We start from the raw sequence: 24,698 nt of genomic DNA on the forward strand, positions 1-24,698 counted from the left end.
GCTTATATATCATTACTTTCTTGGCTAAGAGCTGTAATCTGTGGTGGTTTTTTTTTTTTTTTTTTTTTTTTTTTTTTTTTTTGTAGTAGTAGTTTTCTTGATAGTGATCAAGTAAGCAGAAAGTAGAATTTCAGTCAAGTAACCTGTCTATATTAGCTAAATTATTTTTTGCTTGTTACTTAGAGTGCTAGAAGTATGCTGTCATGGCATATGTCCTAGTTTCTCATCAAATGGACCAAAGTCTGATTTTATTTGAAGAGGAAAAATTGAAAGTCATTGTAAATTAAGTTGCGAGTTTAGTAACCATATTGTATCACTATTTGATAAATTTGGATGCTTTATGGTATTTCATATTTAGAATGTTCAAAATAGTACTGAAGTATTCAAATACATATAACCCTGAGAGATATTGAAGTAAAATAAACATGTATTTAAGGAAGTGTCAACCTTCAATTATATACCTTTTTATCACTGAATTAACAATATTTCTTAAGGCGTGGAGGCAGTTTCAGTATGGTTTGTACTAAGCTAAGTGATAGTTGTCATCTATATGACAGTTTAGAATGTTTTCTGTGTTCATTTGCGACCAAAATTATATGTTGCTTTGTGTGATAAAACCTGGTGGTGGTAGTATCTTTGAACACACTTTTTGAACTTAATTTTGTAGTTAATCTTGTCCTGATGAGTAATTCTAAAACTATTATGACCACTGCTAGAAATGAAGCAGTGTGTGTGTGTGTGTGTGTGTGTGTGTGTGTGTGTGTGTGTGTGTCATCACAATATATACTGACCTTGGAGCTTTCCTAGTGCTCTCAGAGCCAAGAAAATATCCTTTCAACACAAATTTTCTCAATGTACCTGTAACATCACTTTGAGTTTTAGTTACACCTAGAGTTGGAAAGTCATCAAATTAGTCTTCTGTCCTCAAGTATCTGTATGTCTGAAGAATTTAGGTAAGTTACTTACCTTAAAAGCATTGCCAATCCTTTATTTGGATGGCTATGAAATATTTTAACATGAGTGTGAATGTCGTAAATCCCATTCTTTTTTTTGAGACAGAGTCTTGCTCTGTCGCCCAGGCTGGAGTGCAGTGGTGTGATCTTGGCTCACTGCAACCTCTGTCTCCTGGGTTCAAGGGTCTCCTGGGTTCAAGGGATTCTCCTGCCTCAGCCTCCCAAGTAGCTGGGATTACAGGCGCCCACCACCACACCTGGTTAATTTTTGTGTTTTTAGTAGAGACAGGGTTTTGTCATGTTGGCCAGCTGATCTCAAACTCCTGACCTCAGGCGATCCACCTGCCTCGGCCTCCCAAAGTGCTGGGATTACAGTCATGAGCCACGGCACCCAATCTCATAAATCCCATTCTTAATTTCACTCTAGGACAGAATTATTTTAGCACCTGTGTTCTTTTAGATTCATTTAACTTACCTAGAAATAGGTACTGTGGTAGTTGTAGAGGTACAGATGTTGAGTTCCCATCCTGGCTTAACATCATTGGGGTTATTAATATACTTCATAAGCATTTTAGGGATACCTGCTATCTGATACCCCAGCAAACCTGATTATTTCTTGAAGACATTCCCTTCTATGCTTGTGCATTGGTAAGGAGGATTAGGGATGATGCATTTAAAGACAGAGTTTTAGTCTGGGCCTGGTGGCTCATATCTGTAATCCCAGCACTTTGGGTGGCTGAGGTGGGAGGATCATTTGAGGCTAGGAGTTCGAGACCAGCCTGGGCAACGAAGGGAGACTCCCATCTCCACACACACAAAAACAAAAATTAGCCAGGTGTGGTAGTGTGTGCCCATAGTTCCAACTACTTGGGAGGCTGAGGTGCAAGGATCGCTTTAGCCCCAGAGTTTAAGGTTACAAGGACCTATGATCACACTTCTGCACTCCAGCCTGGGTGACAGCAAGACTCTCCAAACAACAACAACGAAATATATACATAGCTCTCTAGGTTTTTGTGTTAAATATTAGAGTGCCTAAGAATGTACATGGTTGGCAGAGGATCTTGCAGCTCATGGTGATAAACTTTAATATTTACATAAAAATACTAGATAGATAGTAGATTCAATATTCTGCTTCTGATAAAGCTGTATTTTTGGTTTTGCCTTTTAGTGAATTTCTTTTGGATGCTTAACACAATGTTAATATAGTTACAAACCAACTTGCTAATATTTGGAAACCCACTTAAAAGCTATCTTAATTTCCTATGATGTGATTTTTAAGATTTTAAATTTGGGGCTGAGTTTGTCTCTTAATAATTAAGGCTGCACACATTGACAACTACAAAATAATGCCTGGGAAGATGAGTCCTGAGGCTAATTTTATATTTATGTGGATGAGTGTAGAGGGGGAGAATAATTCTGAAATACTTAATCACAGACCTAAAATGTAGATCTATGGGTAATTTTAAATGTTGCCCGTCAAAGCTTAATAGGGACTTGACAACAGGTAGGATGGAAATTATTTCAACACTTAAATATGCTTACTTTGTGCCGGATGCTGTTCTAAGTCTTTTACAAATATTTACTTGATATTTGTATTTTGTGTGCTATTTTGATTTCTGCAGCATTATTAGACTTCATACTCTTGTGTGGGAACTGGGTTCAAATGGTTCCAGATGAAAATACAAATAGCCCTGTGATTAGTTTTGTTCTACATCTTATGACAGATACTTCATGAAAGGAAATATGAAAAGGCCACATCTTGCTTTGAAATAAGTGAGATGGAGCCTCTCCCTCTTTTTACTGTTAATGTTCATAGTTTTAAAAATCCTAGAATTTTGCTGCTTTTTAAAATGTCAAGTTGGAAAACAAGAATCAAATAATAACCTTTTCTCAGATGTTTTCTGTACCATTTATTGCATTGTTTACATTTTATGCATCTCATCTCTTTATGAACTCATGATAATAGAGACGAACATTTTTGCATCACTGGAATCTTCTAGGTGTTTAAAATGAGGGACGAGTGAATGAATAAATGGGAGAGTGGTTCAGAGCTTGGAATGGCACTATGAAGATGGTGAAGTGATGTCCCTACCCCCTCAACACACATATAAAAATTATGAATTTATAAACGTTTTCCTCTTGGTGTCATTTTTCAATGGAGGAAAGAGGGCAAATTCATAGTTCTGGTATTTACATCTGGAATTAGGCTACACAGTCTACAGGAAGCAAGTTAACACAGTAACAGATGCACGTGAATTTCATGCTGGGCAAAGATGAACTATGTGGAAGGTGATTTATAAGGAACTTTTATATCTTGACCTGAGGTTAGGAAACTAAAGATGACAAAGCCAGTGCTTTAGTATGGGTTTTCTGGTTTTGTGTTTGTCGTGGGGGCGGGGTGGGGTAGCGGACTTGTACCCTAACAAAGACCCATCCGAGGCTGCGTGTCTGCCCGGGGGCAGCAGGGGGCGGGAGAAGCTTGGCTCTAGACCACGCGTTCCTTGTCACGTGACCTGTCGCTCTCTTTCCCGTGGCGGCCCTGCTTCCGGCAGGGGCATCACCCGGAAGTGGGGGTAGTCGAGGGAGGGAGGGATAAAGGCGGCTGGCCGCGGCGGCTGAGGGTGGGAAAAGAGAAGCAGAGGGAGGAGTTGCTGCTGCCGCCGCCGCCGCAGCTGCGGCTACTGTGACTTCTCCGATTGTGTGAGCTTTGTTGGAGCCTGCGTACGTGGATTTATCGCTGCCACGGTCTGCGTAGCTCCAGAGGTTTAACCATAGGATAAAGAAACCAGGTAAGTCCTACACTGGCTTCTCATCGTCCTTTCTCCTGAAGGGAGTCTTCTGTGCTGTCAGTTTGTACTAAGAGTGTGGTGAGAAGGTCATGTTAGTCTGGGGCAGTCTCGAAAGTCTCACTTATTCACAATTCAGATATTACTACACTTATGTTTTACCTCCCCTAACGGGATAGAGGAGGGCAAATTAAATCCTGACCTGTGTCACTTTCTTGTACCCTCTTGGAGAGAGTGTCTTGATCATCTGTGGCCTACTTACCTAATTAATTGAGGGTACAAGAAAGTTTGTGTTTGGCATTGGAAGTCACATGGACTGGGGTCTTTGCTTAGTGACACCTCTTTATATTTTGGAAGCTAAGGTTACTAAAATGACCATAATTTATGAAATAATAATTGAAAAATAGATATTTGGCTTCTTGTCTTGCTCTGGGAGCGTAAGGTAAACTGAGAACACTCTTGTTTCCACTTAGTTTTGTTCATTGTGCCCCCTTTCCAGTAAAGTTACTCTCCATTGTCCAACCCTGTGGCATCTTATCTTTGACACTTTTCTTCGTTGTAGACGTTGAGATTATCTGAAGCACAAATTCTTACCGTTTCACAATTCAGCGTTTTTCCAGGATCTGATCTTTATTTTAATCCGAGACTCTTCATCTACAGTAGTATGGCTTTGTACTGAGAATATGTGTAGAACATTGAATTAGATGATACTGAGGTTATTAATTTTTTTTTTTTTTTTTTTTTTTTTGCTGGGGGAGGGGGCGATACATGAGAAATAAGACAAAGTTCCTGGCCTCAAAAGAGTTTACATACAATAGGCCGGGCGCAGTGCCCCACAGGCCTGTAATACCAACACTTTGGGAGGGTGGATCACTTGAGGTCAGGAGATCGAGACCAGCCTGGCCATCATGGCAGAACCCTGTCTCTACTAAAAATACAAAAATTAGCTGGGCGTGGTGGCGGGGGCCTGTAATCCCAGCTACTCGGGAGACTGAGGCAGGAGGATCGCTTGAACCTGGAAGGCGGATGTTGCAGTGAGCCGAGATCGTGCCGCTGCACTCCAGCCTGGGCTACAAGAGGAAACTCTGCCTCCAAAAAAGAAGGAAAAAAAAAAAAAAGAGTTTACATACAATTGAGTCCGAATTGAGTCAGTTGAAATCAGTTATGAAGACAATGGTTTCTAGCAGCCCCACTGACTGAATTACTACGTTTCTTATTGCATCCTTTTTAATGGTTATTTTTGAACTGGCATTTTATTATATTTAACATTTTCTTGTGTCTAAGGTCATGACATGAGAGAGTTTTTGTACTTGAGGGTCTCAGTGTAGTAGGAAAGATACACAATTACCTAAACATTTAAAAAATCTCACTAACATTCTGTAGTAGAAACAGGAAGTGTTATGAGAGTGCAGGGAAGGGAGCATGTGAACTGGGCTTTGAAAAATAGATAGGATTTGGTTTTGCAGGAATGGAGGAAAAGGAAGACATCTATCTGGACTGATAGATAGAAGAAATAATGTGAGCAAAGCCGTGGGGGTCTGGAAAGTTGCCCGACATCCAGTAACACACTGTATGTCAATGTCCCTACTTCTATCAGCCAAATCTTCCAAGATGTCACTGATTTAAATTAGAAAAAAATATAGAAAACAAAACTAGTCAGCTCACAGACATATCCAGCTGCCCTTCAGCCAACAAAAAAAGCTTAGATAGAGAAAAAATACATGGACATGACAAAAACAATGTTAATGTATGAGGCTTAACTCTGATGTAAACTCAAATCTAAAAGAGAAAAAATGTAAAACTTGCTAGCTATACTTTAATTCTGATTGAGTGTTGTGCCTTAAATATAATTTGGAATCATTTTTTAAATTGTTGGGAATGAATAACATTTTCTGAAGTGAGCAGCTGTTCCAGGTTTTCCCCAAGGAGTCTCTGCTTTTCCTTTTTTCCTCTAAATTGATTTCTCTCTATTGGTCTTCTTAACTTGATAGGAACTGTTCTTTTCGATCATAGCCTTAGAAAGATCTTGATTCCTGACCTCAAGATGAGGTTAAACACTAATCCCTCCGAAGGATAGGTTAACATCTCTGTTCTCTAAAGCAGAAGATTGATTTTCTTTGAAAAATGCATGCAGAAGCAGTAAAATTTGCTTACAAGAGAGAGAAAAAAAAAGAGTGCAAAAATAACCCCAGCTAACACTCTACAACCTTCACTTCTGTGAGGGTGCTAAAGGAAATACATTTTTAAAAAATAAATTCCTGTTATAACTCCTTTTATCTATATATATTTAAAAGCTCTTGGCAAACTTTATTAATCAAGACTTTGGACATCCTGATGAGTGAAAATAATCTTCATTTGCCAGTTGGGAAAGTAAATTGCAAGGAGAGATTTTTGTGTGAACTCATACAAGCACTAGCATAGATGAGAATAGTATTTGGGAGTTTTGTCTCAAAATTCCTTCTATTCATCTTTGTTAAAGGGCAGTTCAGGTTTTACAGTGTTTTGTTTTTTAGACAACAATATTTCTTAGGGTATAGCTCAACATGGGGCTGGGGCAAGAGTGTTGGGGGACTGGGGGACAGACGAGTGATAGGCAATGGCTAGGCAGAGTATTTTAGTTCAGTCTACCATCCCAGCGATCATGTTTTTCCCTCTTAAATCTCAGTCTTTAGGTTGATTTAATGTGATATTACTTGCTTACTTAACTTGCTGAGATAGTTTGGCAAGAAAAATATCAAAATTCCTTTAGAATGTGCTTCATTAAAGTAAAAGGGTCCTGTGTTTCTGGTTTCCTAAAATGTTCTTACTTTTTGCAGCACTGTTTGCAAATTGAAGTGATTTCCTAATCTTTGTGTTCCCAAATGTATAAGATATTGGTAGACTACATCAGTTTTCACAGATACCTCTTTCCTTGAAGGAAATGAGGGTAAAATACCCATTTTGAGCCAGTTATGTGTACTTTGTACCATATTTTTTGTCCGCATTTAGAATTATACAGCTATGTCACAAGGATGAAAAAAGAGTTTTGCTTATTTTTACTATTAAACTCTAGTGTAAAAGTCCAGTTTTTCAGACCTATAATCAGGAGTGCATTTTTAACAATTTACCAGTTGAAATAAATGGGTTATTTCACATTGTAGGGATATTGTTTTAGATTGACCATTAACCTTATTTTATTTTTATTTTAAAAACATTATTGTTATTATTTATCTATGTATTTATTTATTTTTAGAGACAGGGCCTCGCTCTGTGGCCCAGGCTAGGGTGCAGTGGTACAATCATATCTCACCGCAGCCTTAATCTCCTGGGCTCAAATGATCCTCTGGCCTCTCAAGTAGCTAGAACCACAGGTGCGTGCCACCATGCCTAGCTACTTATTAATTAATTAATTAATTATTATTATTTTTAAGAGATAGAGTCTTGCTGTGTCACCTAGGCTGGAATACAGCGGCGCCCTCATAGCTCACTGCAGCCTCGATCTCCCAGGCTCAAGCAACCTTCCTACCTCAGCCTCCTGAGTAGCTGGAACTACAGGTGTGTGCCACCACTCCCAGCTAATTTTTAAATTTTGTGTAGAGACAGCATCATGCTGTGTTGTCCAGGCTGGTCTCAAACTCCTGGCCTCAAGCAATCCTCCTGCTTCAGCCTCCCAAAGTGTTGAGATTACAGGTGTGAGCCACAGAGCTTAGTTGAGATTACAGGTGTGAGCCAGACCCTTAGTTGATTTTGTTTGTAAAAAGGTAAGGTGTTCTCTCCATCTGACTTCGGACCAGCCGGAGAACAGAGCAGAGCCTCCTACAGACACCCATTGCCCTGCTGCTGTACACTTCAACAGCTTGCGCAAGGGAACTCACTTGGAGAAATTGTGTAGTTTTAAAATGTATTTTGTATAAAATAACTTGCTCTGCTATAAACCACCATTAAAAACTAGTGTTTTGATTTGGCACTTACATATTTTTGGAGTGAAAATTATCACTAAAGTAACATATGACTCCAACAAAAAATATGGTTTTATTATGTTAAAGCGTACTGTATTGATTTGCCAAAGTTTTGTAACTTAATAAAGATATTAACTTCCTTGGATTTGTACTTTGTGATTTAGTATGTTGTACTGTGAGCGGGTTATGTTAACTGAAAAAATAAAGTCATTACCTGGAAAAAAAGTTAATGTGTTTTGTTTTGTGCCATTGTAATTGCTGCTGATCCTGCATGTGCAATTGATGTCTCAATAAAGGCAGATAGGGAGGGAAGAATATCTGAATTACTTCCCTTCCATACTCCCACTTGAGAGTTTGCAGAGCGCTCACAGTATACTTCTTGGAATTGTGAAGAAAATGGTTTCTGCTTTTTTGAGTGTGCTACCTGAAGTGTGCTACCTACCACTCAGGAGAGTAAAGCATTAAAAGAACTTCTATTAAGACCTGAGAAACTGTCAACAGAGATATAAGAACAGAGAGAAAAAAGTTAAAAGTGGGAAGCCCTCTAAAGAAAATTATCAGAACTATTTAGGATAAACTTGTAGCTGACCTACAGTGTCATGAGGAGACTTAAGAGTTGATTCTTGAGCTAACAAAAACTTAAGGAGAGCTTAGTTGTTAAAGAATTCCAAGTGTAATATCCTTTGTTGTGGTAGGCATAAAAGAAGATATCTAACTTTTTTGATGATAAAATTGTTTGCTCTAAGACTTCTTATTAATTATAAATTTATTAAGTTAATATATTTTAATTATTAATATAAATTATTAAATATATGTATTAATTGTTAATATATTATTAAAACAATAATATTAAATTATTTGCATACAGCTAGTTTCTTTTTTCTTTTTTTTGAGACAGGGTCTTGCTCTGTTGCCCAGCCTGGAATTCTACAGTGGCATGATCTCAGCTCACTGCAACCTCTGCCTCCTGGGCTCAGGTGATCCTCCTACGTTAGCTCTTGAGTAGCTGGGACTATGGCACGGGCCACCATGCTCTGCTAATTTTTTTATTTTTTATTTTTAGTGGAGACTGTTTCACCATGTTACTTAGGCTGGTCTTGAATTCCTGAACTCAAGCAATCTGCCTGCCTCACCCTCCCAAAGTACTGGGATTACAGGAGTGAGCCACTGCTCCCAGCCTACTTTCTTTAAAAAATTTTACACCATTGGCCTGAAGGAAAAGCCAGCTTCATTTTGACCAATACATGCTTTCTTCTATTTTGCTATTAATTCTAAATATTACTTTTTACTTCAGATTTTATCTACAGTATCTTGTCATTAATTTCTGATCACACCTGTAAGTGCATTTTTATGTTCTTAGTAATCAGATTGGTGTCATATATCTTCACGTATTGTTCATCTAAACCAAAGTGTTTATTTTGCACATCTGTTTCTGCCTAGGTGATAATAGGATTAATTTTGATCACAAAAATCTTTAAAACCTTCAGATAGTTTTAAAGCCTTAAGTTCTTTGAGTGATGATGGGAAAAAGGATATATATATAGATATATATATATCTATATATATATGTATATTTAAGACAGTCTCGCTCTGTTGCCCAAGCTGGAGTGCAATGGCACGATCTTGGCTCACTGCAACCTCCGCCTCCCGGGTTCAAGTGATTCTCCCTGCCTCAGCCTCCTGAGTAGCTGGGATTAGAGGCACCTGCCACCACACCCGGCTAATTTTTGTGTTTTTAGTAGAGATGGGGTTTTGCCATGTTGGCCAGGCTGGCCTCGAATTCCTGACCTTAGGTGATCTGCCCACCTCTGCCTCCCAAAGTGCTGGGATTACAGGCATGAGCCACCATGCCTGGCTGAAGGATAATTTATTTAGTACAGTACATTATTTGACCTTGAGTGCCAAGGTATGATTAGAATTGCTTAAGAGTTTGTCCACTGTGTTTATTGCAAAAATAACCCACAGATTCCTTTTTCTTTAGGGCAAGTAATAAGTCATGGGATCTTGGCTCTTACTATTTTTTTTGGATGCAAATAAGTAAAGGTGACCAGAATTGTTCCTCTGTCTGGTGTGGAAAATAGATCTGGTACTTTATTGTTTGCATTTTGCGAAGAGTACACATACTCTTTCATAGGGCCAAATTTTATTCCCAGACCTAGCAAGTGGTTAAAGTGGGATTTAAATCCAGTCAGTTTTGGCTTCAGAACCTGTGCCCTTACCTAACATAAAGGAACTGTGTTTTTAAAAGTACATAGACATTTGAGCAAAGTAGGTATATTCGAATTAAGTTCCTTGTTTGTCTTAAAATGGGAAATACTCATTTATCGTTTAATGTGCCAATGAGCAATTTGATTTTGTGATTAAATGATTAAGATATTGGTAGCTCATAATTTCCTTGGTAATTTAAAACTAATCTCAAAAGTAGGGAACCATAATTTTGTTTTTAGCTAATTATATTTTTTTTTTTTTTTTTTTTTTTTTTTTTTTTTGAGACGGAGTCTCGCTCTGTCACCTGGGCTGGAGTGCAGTGGCTGGATCTCAGCTCACTGCAAGCTCCGCCTCCCGGGTTTACGCCATTCTCCTGCCTCAGCCTCCCGAGTAGCTGGGACTACAGGCACCCGCCACCTCGCCCAGCTAGTTTTTTGTACTTTTTAGTAGAGACGGGGTTTCACAGTGTTAGCCAGGGTGGTCTCGATCTCCTGACCTCGTGATCCGCCCGTCTCGGCCTCCCAAAGTGCTGGGATTACAGGCTTGAGCCACCGCGCCCGGCCTGTTTTTAGCTAATTATGTTATTTAAAGATATGCTGGGCCAGGCACTGTGGCTCATGCGTGTAATCCCAGTACTTTGAGAGGCCAAGGTGGGTGGATCACTTGAAGTCAGCAGTTCAAGACAAGCCTGGGCAACATGGTGAAACCCCATCTCTCCTACGAATACAAAAATTAACCAGACGTAGTGGTGCGTACCTGTAATCCTAGCTACTAGGGAAGCTGAGGCAGGAGGATCGGTAAAGCCCAGGAGGCGGAGGTTGTAAGGTTGTAGTGAGCCGAGATTGCACCATTGCACTCTAGCCTGGGCGACGGGGAGTAAAACCATGTCTTAAATACTAAAACACCTAATGTTTATTTTTGTTTATTTCTTTATTTTCGAGATGGAGTTTGGCTCTGTCACCTAGGCTGGAGTGCGATGGTGCGATCTCGGCTCACTGCAACCTCCGCCTCCTGGGTTCTAGCGATTCTCTAGTCTCAGTCTCCCAAGTATCGGAGACTACATGTGCACACCACCATGCCTGGTTAGTTTTTGTACTTTTGGTAGAGAAGGGGTTTTGCCATGTTGGTCAGGCTGGTATCGAACTCCTGACTGACCTCAAGTGATCCACCCGCCTCGGCCTCCCAAAGTGCTGGGATTACAGGCTTGAGCTACCGCTCCCGGCCCTGCCACCACGCCCAGCCCAATACTTAATTTCTAAGTTACACCATAGAAAATTGGCCTGCGCGGTGGCTCATGCCTGTAATCCCAGCACTTTGGGAGGCCTAGGTGGGTAGATTGCTTGAACTCAGGAGTTCTAGACCAACCTGGGCAACAAGGTGAAACCCCATCTCTACAAAAATTGCAAAAAATAGCCAGGCATGGTGGTGTGCGCCTGTAGTCCCGGCTACTGGGGAGGCTAAAGTAGGGGGATTGCTTGAGCCTGGGAGATTGAGGCTGCAGTAAGCTGAGATCATGCCACTGCACTCCAGCCTGGGCGACAGAGTGAGACCCTGTCTCAAAAAAAAAAAAAAAAAAAGAGCGAGAGAGAGAAAGAAAATGGAAAACTCAGATTGAGAGGGTCCCCTGGTAGCCTTTAGTACACCTACATGTGCTAACATGGCATCTTAAAGCTCATTATGACAGCTGGCAGATCAAATCACTGTGATGTGCTCATCCTGTTTCCCTATCAAGGAAACTCATAACAATCTACTTCTGTAATTAGTGAGCCACAGACTCTAGGCCATCGAGATTTTCCACATTCCCTAATTGTCAAATGCTGAACCATACTTGTACTGAATAAGTTGTGATACAGTGTAAGCAAGGGAAAAGGCCTTATGTATGTCTAACCTACTCTGCAAATAGCTGCATTCTTACAGAGTTGTATGTAAATTGAAGTTTTACAAAGCATGTCAGCACTTCGATTAGTACATTTTTATTGTGTGCTTATTGCATATTCAGTGTTTACTGTGAACTATACAAATAAGTATAAGGCATATGTTCCAGTGTCTAGCAAGAGAAAGAAGTTTAATACCAAGCAGAGAGAAATTAGGTACTACTAAACTATGAAACTGATTCCAGGGTATTCAGAATTTAAAAAGAAAGTAGCTAGGAGTATTTGACATGATTTTTCATGAATGAGGTGGGACTTCATTTACTTACTCAACAGTGATGTATTGAGTATCTACCATGTTCAATGGTGGTATGATAGTGAACATAGCACATATGGTCCTGCTTTTGTGGAGTTTACAGACTAGTGAAGTAATAGAACTTAAATATGTGTAAGAAAACATTCTAGGTGAGGGGACCAGTTCTAAACAAAGTCATAGAAATAAATAATAAGAGCATGGACTGCATGGCAGTCAGTGAAGGGACTTGCCTGATTGTAGTAGAGATTTTATGTTGGGGAGGAGCATTGCAAGTGATAGATGCAGACCATCTTTTGAATGCTTTGAAGAACTATCTAAGTCTGTCTAAAAGTCCTTTGGATACACTGTTCCGGAGAGAGTTTGGGGCTTTGGGGTCATACTGCCTTGGTTTGATCTCATCTCCACTCTAATTTGTTTAAGTTTAGAATTTTATAGTAAGTTTTCTCAGTGACCCAACTCTACAGGCAATAAAATGATATTTACAGAGTGGCTGGGGTCAGTAACCCTTGTATCAGTTAAGCAATGCACACATGAAGTGCCAGTAGGAAGTCCAAGGAAAGGTTGGGAGAAATAAAAGGAGGTTAGTCAAGGAAAGAGAAATACATTCTGTGATGGTTGGTAGAATGTCATCAGAAACGTCTTCAGGCAAAACAGTACATTTGCCTGTCTTTGTTTCTAGTTGCGTTTAATGGTACTGTGTTTTCCTTGTCTAAATATGAAGAAGAGAAACTAAACTGCAGCTATTTGACTTGGGCATCTGAGAGCTACCAATGGTTGGCTTAGGTTCTGTTCTACATTTGAAGCATCTGGTCAATTTTAGATTGTCTTCTATATTTGAAGCATCTGGCTAGACCAGTTGTGTCCCAGTTTTGTATTTTACCTAAACTCAACTTGGTCAGAAGCTTATGTAGTAAGTATTGTTTGTAACCTGTGTTAGTACTCTCTTAACATGGCTTAGGGCATGAATGGATTGCCAAATGAATACCTGTTATGACCTGTATTTTTTCTTGTTACCTTTGGATTTAATGTAAGTATAATAATGCTCCAAGAACATTTGACAGTATTGTTCAGGCACTTTTTTTTTTTTTTTTTTTTTTTTTTTTGAGAGAGAGTCTGGCTTTATTGCCTAGGCTGGAGTGCAGTGACACGATCACAGCTCACCGCAGCCTCGAACTCCTGGGCTCAAGCGATCTTCCTACTTCAGCATTCCAAGTAGATAGGACCACAGGTATGTGCCACCATGCCTGGCTAATTTTTAATTTTTTTTTTTTTTGTAGAGACGTGATCTTACTTTGTTGCCCAGGCTGGTCTTGAACTCCTGGGTTCAAGTGATTCTCCTGCCTCAGCCTCCCCAAAGTGCTGGGAGTACACAGGCATGAGCCATCATGCATAGCTGCTTATTCAGGTGCCTTTAAGAAATTTTTTCCACCAGAAAAGTAGAAATGATCATACCAGACTACCTTTGTCTCCTCCCAATCTTTTATTATGGTGATGTCTAACCTTGTTATAAGGAGGAGCTTCTTTTAATCTCAGAGTCATGAGATCAGGGCAGATACTGACAGTGTAGTTCCTGAGAAGTAGTTGCTGGCTGTGCTGTTCTTCCTTTCACACTGGAATCTTAGCTGAGACATGTAGCAGAGAGAAGACATTATGGGGAACCAGCATAGAGCTTTATAGGAGGTGAGGTGTCTAGATCTACCAGTAGATCCCGATTTGCAGGTTTGAGACTCCTACCTTATTTCATCCATGGCTGTGCGTTATACAAATCTAGTGGGCAGCAGCCACAGTCTGTAAAAGTTATGACATGGACTTACGCAATGTGGCAGCCCTGGAAGCTACCCAAACCACTTCTATCTCTAGTCCTGTATTCCCTTCAATACCTCCTACATCCAGCAGCCATGATAGTCCCAACACGTTTATCATTTGAATATCTTTGCTTCCCACTTTAAGGCTCCCCTTTAATCCAACAGATAAAATTTACATCTTTGTCTGAGGATTTCAAGGAGTTGCATAAATTTTCTTATTCTCTTTAAGTATACTCATCAAGAAAATAATACTTGCCTCGTCTAATTCATAGGGTGTTATCAGTATCAAGTGGAATAATGTATGCAAAAACACTTCATAAATTAAAGAATACTACACAAACATAATATTCTTTTTGAATGTATTATGTTGTGGAAAGAACACTGAATTTGAATCAGATGTCTGGCATCTCAGTTCTTTCTGCTGTTAATGAACTGTGACTTTGGACAAATTAGTTTGTGCTTTGGGGACTTTGTTTCCTTACCTATAAAAGGAAACTAATAATGCCACTCTTATCTACCCAGAAATCTAAGAGCTACTTTTTCCTCACCTCCACATTCAGTCACCAGATTTGTTGTCTAGTTCTTAAAATTTCTTAAATTGGTCCTCTCCTCTCTATCTCCATTCAGTTCCTAATCACTTCCCTTTTGGGCAGTAGCCTGTTAAAAAAAATTGTGGTAAAATATGCATAATATAATATTGACCATCTTAACCCTTTTTTGTTTTTTGAGATGAAGTCTCACTCTGTTGCCCAGGATGGAGTGCAATGGTGTGATCTCTGCTCACTGCAGCCTCCACCTCCCAGGCTGAAGCAATTCTCCTGCCTCAGCCCCCTGAGTAACTGGGATTACAGGCACATGCCACCCCTGGCTCATTTTTTTTTTTTTTTTTTTTTTTGAGATGGAGTCTTGCTCTGTCGCCCAGGCTAGAGTGCAGTGGCACCATCTCGGCTCACTGCAAGCTCTACCTCCCGAGTTCATGCCATTCTCCTGCCACAGCCTCTCGAGTAGCTGGGACTACAGGCGCCCGCCACCACGCCCAGTTATTTTTTTGTATTTTTAGTAGAGACGGGGTTTCACCGTGTTAGCCAGGATGGTCTTGATCTCCTGACCTCGTGATCTGCCTGCCTCGGCCTCCCAAAGTGCTGGGATCACAGGCGTGAGCCACCGCGCCTGGCCTAATTTTTGTATTTGTAGTGGAGACGGGATTCCACCATGTTGGCCAGGCTGGTTTCAAACTCCTGACCTCAAATGATCCACCCACCTCGGCCTCCCAAAGTGCTGGGATTACAGGCATGAGCCACTGTGCCCGGCCGCATTTTAACCATTTTTAAAGGTACAAGTCAGTGGCATTGAGCGCATTCTTAATGTTGTACAATCATCACTGTTATGCATTTCTAGATTTTTTTCATCATCCCAAACTGAAACTCTGTACCCATTGAGTAATAGCTTCTCATTCTGCCTTCTCTCACCCCCTGGTAACCTCATTCTACTTTCTGTGTGTATGAATTTACCTATTCTAGGTACTTTTTGAAAAATAATTTCAATATTTATTTTTGATTCGGAAGGTACATGTGCAGGCTTGTTACCTGGGTATATTGCATGATGCTGAGGTAGGGATACAATTGATCACGGCAACCAGGTACTGAGCAGAGTACACAATAGTTTTTCAACCCTTGCCCCACTCCCTCCCCACCGAGTAGTCCCCAGGATCTATTGTTGCCATCTTTATGTCTATGAGTACCCATTGTTTAGCTACCACTTATAAGGGAGAACTTACGGTATTTGGTTTTCTGTTCTGCATTAGTTTGCTTAGGATAATGGCCTCCAGCTGATTCCACGTTGCTGCAAAGAACGTGATTTTGTTCTTTTTTTAATGGCCATAGTATTTCATGGTGTATATGTACAACATTTTCTTTATCCAGTCCATCATCGATGGGCACCTAGGTTGATTCTATGTCTTTGCTATTGTAAATAGTGCTGCAATAAACATACAAGTGCATGGCTCTTTTTGGTAGGACAATTTACTTTCTTTTGGATATGTATTCAGTAATGGGATTACTGGGTCGAACTGTAGTTCTGTTTTAAGTTCTTTGAGAAATCTCCAAACTGCTTTCCACCATGGCTGAACTAATTTACATTCCCACCAACAGTATATAAGCATTTCTAGGTACTTTTAATAAATGGAATAATACAGTATTTGCCCTTTTATGTCTGGCTTATTTTACCTAGCATAATGTCTCAAAGTTTCATCCATGTTGTAGTATGGGTGAGAATTTCATTCCTTTTTATGGCTGAATAATATTCCATTGTTGGGTAATAACATTTTAACTGGTCCTCCTAACTCCAGGCTTTGCCCTATCAAATTTGTCCTTCATGATCTGACCTTACTTACCTTTACAATCTCCTTGTTGTTACAGTTCATGCCATATGCCTCAGCCATACCAATGGTAGTCCTTAAATATGCCATGCTGTTTGACAACTCTGTAACTTTATTCATGGCTCTTTTATCTGAAATTTATTTCCATTCTTCTGGAGAACTCCTACTCAATCTTCAAGACCCGGTTTACCTAACAATAGTGGATGGGTTAAATTATGATATGTTCATATAGTGAACTTCTAGTCAGCCATTTAAAATTATGGCATATATATCAGTGGTTAAAAGCACAGACTCTGGGCCAGGCTTACTGGGATCAAATTTCAAATCTGTCACTTACTAACTATGTGACCTTGGGAAAGTTCCTTACCCTCTCTGTATCTCAATTTTTTCATCTATAAAACGGGGATAGTAATTGTATCTATCCCATTAGGTTGCTGTAAGCATTTAATTACTTAGAAGTATTAGCTAGGCCGGGCGCAGTGCCTCATGCCTGTAATCCCAGCACTTTGGGAGCCCGAGGCAGATGGATCACTTGAGGTCAGTAGTTCAACACCAGCCTGGCCAACATGGTGAAACCTTGTCTCTACTAAAAAATATATAAAAATTAGCCAGGCTTGGTGGTGGGCACCTGTAATCCTAGCTACTTGGGAGACTGAGGCAGGAGAATCACTTGAATCCAGAAGGCAGAGGGTGTGGTGAGCTGAGATCACGCTACTGCACTCTAGCCTGGGCAACAGAGCTAGATTCTGCCTCAAAAAAATAAAAATAAAAATATTAGCTATTATGTGTTTTCTTTTCTTTTTTTTTTTTTACTTTTTAAATTTTTTGTAGAGACGGGGTCTCGCTATGTTGCTCAGGCTGATCTTGAACTCCTGGCCTCAAGGAGTCCTCCTGCTTTGGCCTTTCAAAGTGCTGGGATTACAGGCATGAGTCACTGTGCTCAGCTAAAAGTGTTATTGTTATATATTAATATTTACTGTCATAGAAAAATGTTTATTATATAGTGTTAAATGAAACAGAATAGTATATCATTTATACTATATATAGTGTTAAATGAAACAGAATAGTATATCATTTTTGTTAAAAATGTGTGTGTTGTTGGGTGTGGTGGCTCATGCCTGTAATCCCAACACTTTGGGAGGACCAGGCAGGAGGGTTACTTAAGGCCGGGAGTTTGAGACCAGCCTGGGCAATATAGGGAGACCTAATCTCTACAAAAAATAAAAAATTAGCCGGGCATGTGGTACATGCCTTGAGTCCCAGCTACTCAGGAGGCTGAGGTGAGAGGATTGCTTGAGCCTAGGAGGTCAAGGCTGCGGTGAGCTATTACTATGCCATTGCACTCCAGCCTGGGCAACAGAGTAAGACACTGTCTCAAAAAAATGTGTGTTTATATGTATACACACATATAATATCCTCCTAGACTTACATACACCCCCCCCCCCACACACACACACAACCCTCAACATGTTAGTCTTCATTATTTCTCAGTGATAGACCAAATTGGTTGTTTATTTTTTATATTTGCTCATCTATATTTTCTGTTTTTCTCCATTTGACATTTACTTCTTACACTGGTGAGGGTGAAAAAAGACACAATTAAAGCATCTATTCTGTGAAGGCTTCCCTGATTTCCCTTCCTTCATCCTTTAGGGCACCAGAATACCCTGCATTCCTGACCTCCTTAAAGCCTGTGTTATATTAATTTACCTTTTAATCCCCAACTGGGACTAGTGCAGAGCCTAAAAGTTACATGCACTTAGCCATATTAGTAAGGTGAAAATGGAATTATGTGCAAGCACTTTACACATGTTATTTCATGTACACCACTCAGCAGTCCCATGAGTAAGAGTTATATGTATTTTTCAGATGAGGAAACTGAGCATCAGAAGAGACCAAACAGTTTGCTGAAGGTGTACAACAGTAAGCAACAGAATTTGGATTCAAATCCAAGTCTGTCTGATGCCAAAGGTGGTCTTTTCAATGTATATTGAATGACTGAATGATCTAATGAATGTATCTGCTGTCTCAGATGACATAATTTATGAAAGACTTATTGGTAAATAAATATGCTATATGGATATAAAGATATGTTGTTGTTATTTTCTGCTATATTTTCATCTGCACCCTAGATTCTGACAAGGCAAATCAGCTTTCCTTCTCCCCATGCACAATTTTTTCCCTCTATTAGTCTAAATTGGCAATTTTGGCTCTCCATTTGTCTTTTTATACTGCCCATTCTCTTTCCACTCTTTAGGAACCTGACTCATAATTATGATATTAAGCTTTTCAGATTAATCTAGCCACGTCCATCAGATTTACTGTTGTGTGTGCATGTTGAGGAAACTCATTGGAAAGTATCTGGCCAGATATAATTTGTTTCAGTGATGCCAAAGTATGGTAATTCCTAGTTTAATGTGTTTACCTTTTTCTTTTTCTTTTTTTTTTTTTTTTTGAGACAGAGCCTGTTTTCCTTTTTTTCGTGTGCTGATATGTCCACATTTAATTTCCTACATTCATACTCATACCGCTTTCAAAAGAAGGTGTTGTCAATGATAAAACATTAGACAGAAATAGTTTTTAGACATAGGATGTTAATAAGTTCAGCCTATGGGTTATTTAGGTTTATGTTTTTGTGTGTATGTGTACATAGCCTTCATCATTTAAGTTTATGTTTTGTGTGTATGTGTGTGCAGCCTTCATCAAAAGAAAAAGAAAAAAGGGGGATAGTCAAGAGGCGTTTTAATAATTTATTTCACAGCTACAACAGAATATACTAAACCAAAATTTAGAATTTGATTATAGCTTGACTTCCTACAATTTTTTCAGAATTAAAAATTTGAATCCCCTTTAAAGCCAACTAACTGAAGGGAAGCATCTACTTTGTGAAAATTGCCTATCTAAAATGGGGGGGGGGAAATAACCCCCTTTTAAGTACAGCACGTTTTTTATTCTAACAGAACCAGGTTTCTAAATATTTCAACCGATTTTTATAGTCTCAGTTTTTTGAGATGACAAAGTTCATCTTAGTGATTTCTAACTAAGAAAGCACAACCACAGAACTGAAGAATGGATTCTGGAAAGGGAAACTTCCTGCAAATTATGATGAATTTATAGAAATAGTAAATATTTAAATTCCATAAATAGTAAATATTGTTGTTGATAGTTATTTGTCTTGATTTCTGTTCAACAAGTGTGCATTTGAATTAGCACATGATTTATTTTATTCCTAGCAATTCAGTATATTTTTCATAGCCATCAATATTTGGGATTCTACTCGCTTATGATTACAAATCACTTGAAACCTGCCAGTTGAAAACTCTCAAGGGTGTGAAATGATATGGGCCTTCTGTGAATTAATTCCCCTTTATCTGTATAAAATACCTGGCTAAACAGTTGTCTTTGACAATTTTAAAGTACTGTTTCCTTTCTTAAAAACTCCTTTCCAGAAGCTGATCTCGCACACATTTCCAGTACATAATTTTTCATCCTTATCTGTCCTGACAGTGATTCAGCTTTGAATAGGAGAGAATGTAACCAGATTTTCACCTTTATTGGCCTAAGTCTTTGTTTATTTTTTGAGACAGAGTCTTGCTTTGTCACCTAGACTGGAGTGCAGTGGCATGATGTCGGCTCACTGCAACTTCCACCTCCCGGGTTCAAGTGATTCTCCTGCTTCAGCCTCCCGAGTAGCTGGGACTACAGGCACGTGCTACCATGCCCAGCTGATTTTTGTATTTTGGGTAGAGACGGGGTTTCACCATGTTGGCCAGGCTGATCTCGAACTCCTGACCTCAGGTGATCCACCCGCCTCGGCCTCCCAAAGTGCTGGAATTACAGGCATGAGCCAACACGCCCAACCAGCCTAAGTCTTTAAAACAGGACTTGAAAGAAATTGAAGGGTTGGGTATGGGTGGGGATGTAGATCTAGACTATATTTCTGGAATGTTTGCTTCCTTCGTGCTGAAAATTGTTCTTTGGACCTTGGTATGAAAAGAGACAATATATGAAAAATAAGAATGTTATGAAAAGTCTAAGTATTCTGAAAAATACATCAGTATACTACTTTGTAATCATACCATATAAATATTTCAGCTATAAAAATTATGACAAAATAAATTTTCTCCCAATATGTTAACTGCTTTTTTTTTTTTTTTTTTTTGAGAGGGAGTCTCGCTCTGTCGCCCAGGCTGGAGTGCAGTGGCCGGATCTCAGCTCATTGCAAGCTCCGCCTCCCGGGTTCATGCCATTCTCCTGCCTCAGCCTCCCGAGTAGCTGGGACTACAGGCGCCCGCCACCTCGCCTGGCTAGATTTTTGTATTTTTTAGTAGAGACGGGGTTTCACTGTGTTAGCCAGGATGGTCTCGATCTCCTGACCTCGTGATCCGCCCATCTCGGCCTCCCAAAGTGCGGTGATTACAGGCTTGAGCCACCGCGCCCGGCCTGTTAACTGCTTTAACAGTTATCGATTATATTCTTTCCTAAGAGGGAAGATAAATTTGCATAATCACCAAGATGGTTTACCAACATACACCACATATGCTGAGTATTACAGTCTTCACCAACATGGGTCAAATGCTAGCGTGAATAGGGTTGGTAGTATAAACCTACCTGGTACCTTTTTGGTTTTGCTGATTAAATGGTGCTAATGAAGCCAGGGTTATAGACTTCATCTCTGTGGGAGTCACTTGTCCTTTGGAGTCATTAGGTATGCCACTAAACTCTACTCCACAGTTTTCCAAATGCAGTTTGTTCATTCAGAAAGGGAGGCTAGTACAGAGTAAAAATAGCTCAGCAAAAAGCCATCATCAGTACCCATGCCCTTATCCTCCTGATAGGGGGAGGAGGGTCTGTAATGTCCAGGCTTTCAAACTCACATATAAATTTTTATTATTAATCAATGGAGGCTGCACTTAGAAATTTATTTCTTGGCCGGGCGCGGTGGCTCAAACCTGTAATCCCAGCACTTTGGGAGGCCGAGGCGGGCGGATCACGAGGTCAGGAGATCGAGACCATCCTGGCTAACACGGTGAAACCCCGTCTCTACTAAAAAAATACAAAAAACTAGCCGGGCGAGGTGGCGGGCGCCTGTAGTCCCAGCTACTCGGGAGGCTGAGGCAGGAGAATGGCGTAAACCCGGGAGGCGGGGTTTGCAGTGAGCTGAGATCTGGCCACTGCACTCCAGCCTGGGTGACAGAGTGAGACTCCTTCTCAAAAAAAAAAAAAAAAAAAAAAAAAGAAATTTATTTCTTTGGACTTCTGCGGTATTCTGCTTATAAAGTGTTTCTGTGGTTCCCTTTTTGCCTTTATCTCCAGACTCTTTTGTCTCAAAACTTTACGGTCTCAGAGAACTAAGAAAAGACTTGGCTCACTATATGCATTTGCAGAAAATAATAAGGCCTTTTTTTTTTTTATCTCCATAAAGTGATCTCAACAAATTTCTCTAGAGTGACAAATCCACAGTTTCAGAATTGAAACTAAACAACTCTTTTGGGGTTTATTAGACTCTTCTATGTTAAGTAGAGCAGTTTTAGGTGAGCCTCTGGGAATCTCATGAAACTGAGCTTCCAGTGTGGCTCATAGTCTTTTGTAATCTATACAAATCCATAGTATCTTTTATTGAGTATCATTAAAGAATGAGGTATTTTGCAGAAGTGAATTTCAAAATAACTGAAGTATACCCTTTACATTTTTGTCATTCAGAGATCTTAAAGGGGATCTGATGCATGCATCCTACAAAGGTATCCTTGAAATATGTTAACTTTCCAAAATAAAAATACTTTTATTTCTGATTAGAACATTGATAAATGGTCAATGTAAAAACAAAATCCAGTCAATATTTATTTATTTATTTATTTGAGACAGAGTCTCATTCTGTTGCCCAGGCAGTGGGGGCAATCTCAGCCCACTGCAACCTCTGCCTCCCAGGTTCAAATGATTCTCCTGCCTCAGCCTCCTGAGTAGCTGGGGCTACAGGTGTCCACCAATGCATGTGGTTAATTTTTGTATTTTTAGTAGAGATGGGGTTTCACCATGTTGGCCAGGCTGGTCTCAATCTTCTGACCTCAAGTCATCCACCCGCCTCGGCCTCCCAAAGTGCTGGGATTATAGGCGTGAGCCACCGCGCCCAGCCCCAGTCAATATTTAGATATCTCTCCTTTCTGAGATTTATTTTTTCTCACAGCATTTATCACTACTTGACTTTTGCATTTTTTTTTTTTTTTTTTTTGAGACAGTCTTGCTCTGTCACCCAGGCTAGAATGCAGTGGTGCAATCTCAGCTCACTACAACCTCCACCTCCCCGGTTCAAGTGATTTTTCTGCCTCAACCCCCCGAGTAGCTGGGATTACAGGTGCACACCACCATACCCAGCTAATTTTTGTGTTTTCAGTAGAGACAGGGTGTCACCATGTTGACCAGGCTGGTCTTGAACTCCTGACCTCAAGTGATCCTCCCGCCTCAGCCTCCCAAAGTTCTGGGATTACAGGCATGAGCCACTGTGCCTGGTTCACTGCTTGATTTTATACATTCCTTTGTTTGTTTATTGTCCATCTCCCTCACAAGAATGTGAGCCCCATGAAAGAAGAGACATTGCTCCTCTTCACTGCTATATCACCAGCACGTAGATTAGTACCTGAAACATAATGGGACTTCAATAAATATGTGCTGACTAAATGAAGAAAGTAGAAATCACTCTTAATTCCACCATCCAGGGATCAGCCACTGTTAAGATTCTGGTATAATTTCTTTCTTCTTTTTTGGGGGGGATTTCTTTTTTTTTTTTTCATTATTATACTTTAAGTTCTAGGGTACATGTGCACAACGTGCAGGTTTATTACATATGTATACTTGTGCCATGTTGGTGTGCTGCACCCATCAACTCATCAGCACCCATCAACTCGTCATTTACATCAGGTATAACTCCCAATGCCATCCCTCCCCCTTCCCCCCTCCCCCCTCCCAATAATAGGCCCCGGTGTGTGATGTTCCCCTTCCCGAGTCCAAGTGATCTCATTATTCAATTCCCACCTATGAGTGAGAACATGCGGTGTTTGGTTTTCTGTTCTTGTGATAGTTTGCTGAGAATGATGGTTTCCAGCTGCATCCATGTCCCTACAAAGGACACAAACTCATCCTTTTTTATGGCTGCATAGTATTCCATGGTATATATGTGCCACATTTTCTTAATCCAGTCTGTCACTGATGGACATTTGGGTTAATTCCAAGTCTTTGCTATTGTGAATATTGCTGCAATAAACATATGTGTGCATATGTCTTTATAGCAGCATGATTTATAATCCTTTGGGTATATACCCAGTAATGGGATGGCTGGGTTATATGGTATTTCTAGTTCTAGGTCCTTGAGGAATCGCCATACTGTTTTCCACAATGGTTGAACTAGTTTACAATCCCACCAGCAGTGTAAAAGTGTTCCTATTTCTCCACATCCTCTCCAGCACCTGTTGTTTCCTGACTTGGGCAAAGGATATGAACAGACATTTCTCAAAAGAAGACATTCATACAGCCAACAGACACATGAAAAAATACTCGTCATCACTGGCCATCAGAGAAATGCAAATCAAAACGACAATGAGATACCATCTCACACCAGTTAGAATGGTATCATTTTTTTTTTCTTTTTTGAAGAGCACCCCTATTAACTGATCTGGTATGATTTCTAACAAAAGTATTTTTCTTTTATATACACATTCTCATGTGTATATATATATATTTATACAACATTTTAATAAAAATAGGACTATTGTCAATTGTTTTGTAGCCTCTTTTTTCACTTTACTCATCACAGACATGATGTCATTAAGCAAACAACTCTGTGTTTTTAATGGAGATATGATAATGTATTTGACCAATTCCATATTGATGTTTTGGTTGGTTCCAGTTTTTCAATCACATAAACAACCTTGTGCTAAGCATCCTTAGCCATACATCTTAGTACAGTTGTCTGTACCTTTCCTCCCCTTTGAATATATTCTTAGAACTGGAATTTCTTGGTTAAAGGGTATGCATATTTTAAGGCTTTTCTTTGAGACAGGGTCTCACTCTCTCAACCAGACTGGAGTGCAGAGGTGCAAACGCGGTTCACTGCAGCCTCAAGTGATCCTCCCACCTCAGCCTCATGAGTAGCTGGGACTACCGGTGTGCACCACCACACCCGGCTAATTTTAAAATTTCTTTGTAGAGACAGGGTCTTACTGTATTGCCCAGGCTACCTATTTTAAGACTTTTGATAAATATTGCCAACTTGTCTTTTGGAAACTCTGTCAGGATTGGTGTTAGTTTATACTACTCTCAGCAGTATATCATAGTTTGTTAACTCAAAACTATTTTGATATTAATGATTTTGGAAAAAAAAAGACTTTCTAGAACACATTAAGTATTTTTAGTGCTTTATTGCTTTTCTAAGCAGAATACCTGTACCTGAT

The 24,698-nt window shown here is 39.8% G+C and overlaps 1 protein-coding gene across 2 annotated transcripts in view; it reads left to right on the plus strand.

Annotated features, from left to right (window-relative positions):
* Positions 1–3,585: 3,585 nt before the first annotated feature.
* The window catches only part of ATP7A (ATPase copper transporting alpha), a 175,711-nt gene continuing 154,598 nt past the window's right edge, over positions 3,586–24,698 (plus strand). Inside the window, exons 1-2 of one of the 2 annotated variants that reach the window (XM_030934229.1) lie at positions 8,602–8,654; positions 18,124–18,225. In XM_030934229.1, the coding sequence (XP_030790089.1) occupies positions 18,217–18,225 (9 nt within the window). In that variant the 5' untranslated portion in view covers positions 8,602–8,654; positions 18,124–18,216. Of the gene's footprint in view, positions 3,743–8,601; positions 8,655–18,123; positions 18,226–24,698 lie in introns of those variants that run through there. The other variant, XM_030934230.1, reaches the window with a different exon arrangement.

The sequence above is a fragment of the Rhinopithecus roxellana genome, chromosome 7 (assembly GCF_007565055.1).
Source record: "Rhinopithecus roxellana isolate Shanxi Qingling chromosome 7, ASM756505v1, whole genome shotgun sequence".
Classification (NCBI taxonomy): Eukaryota; Metazoa; Chordata; class Mammalia; order Primates; family Cercopithecidae; genus Rhinopithecus; species Rhinopithecus roxellana.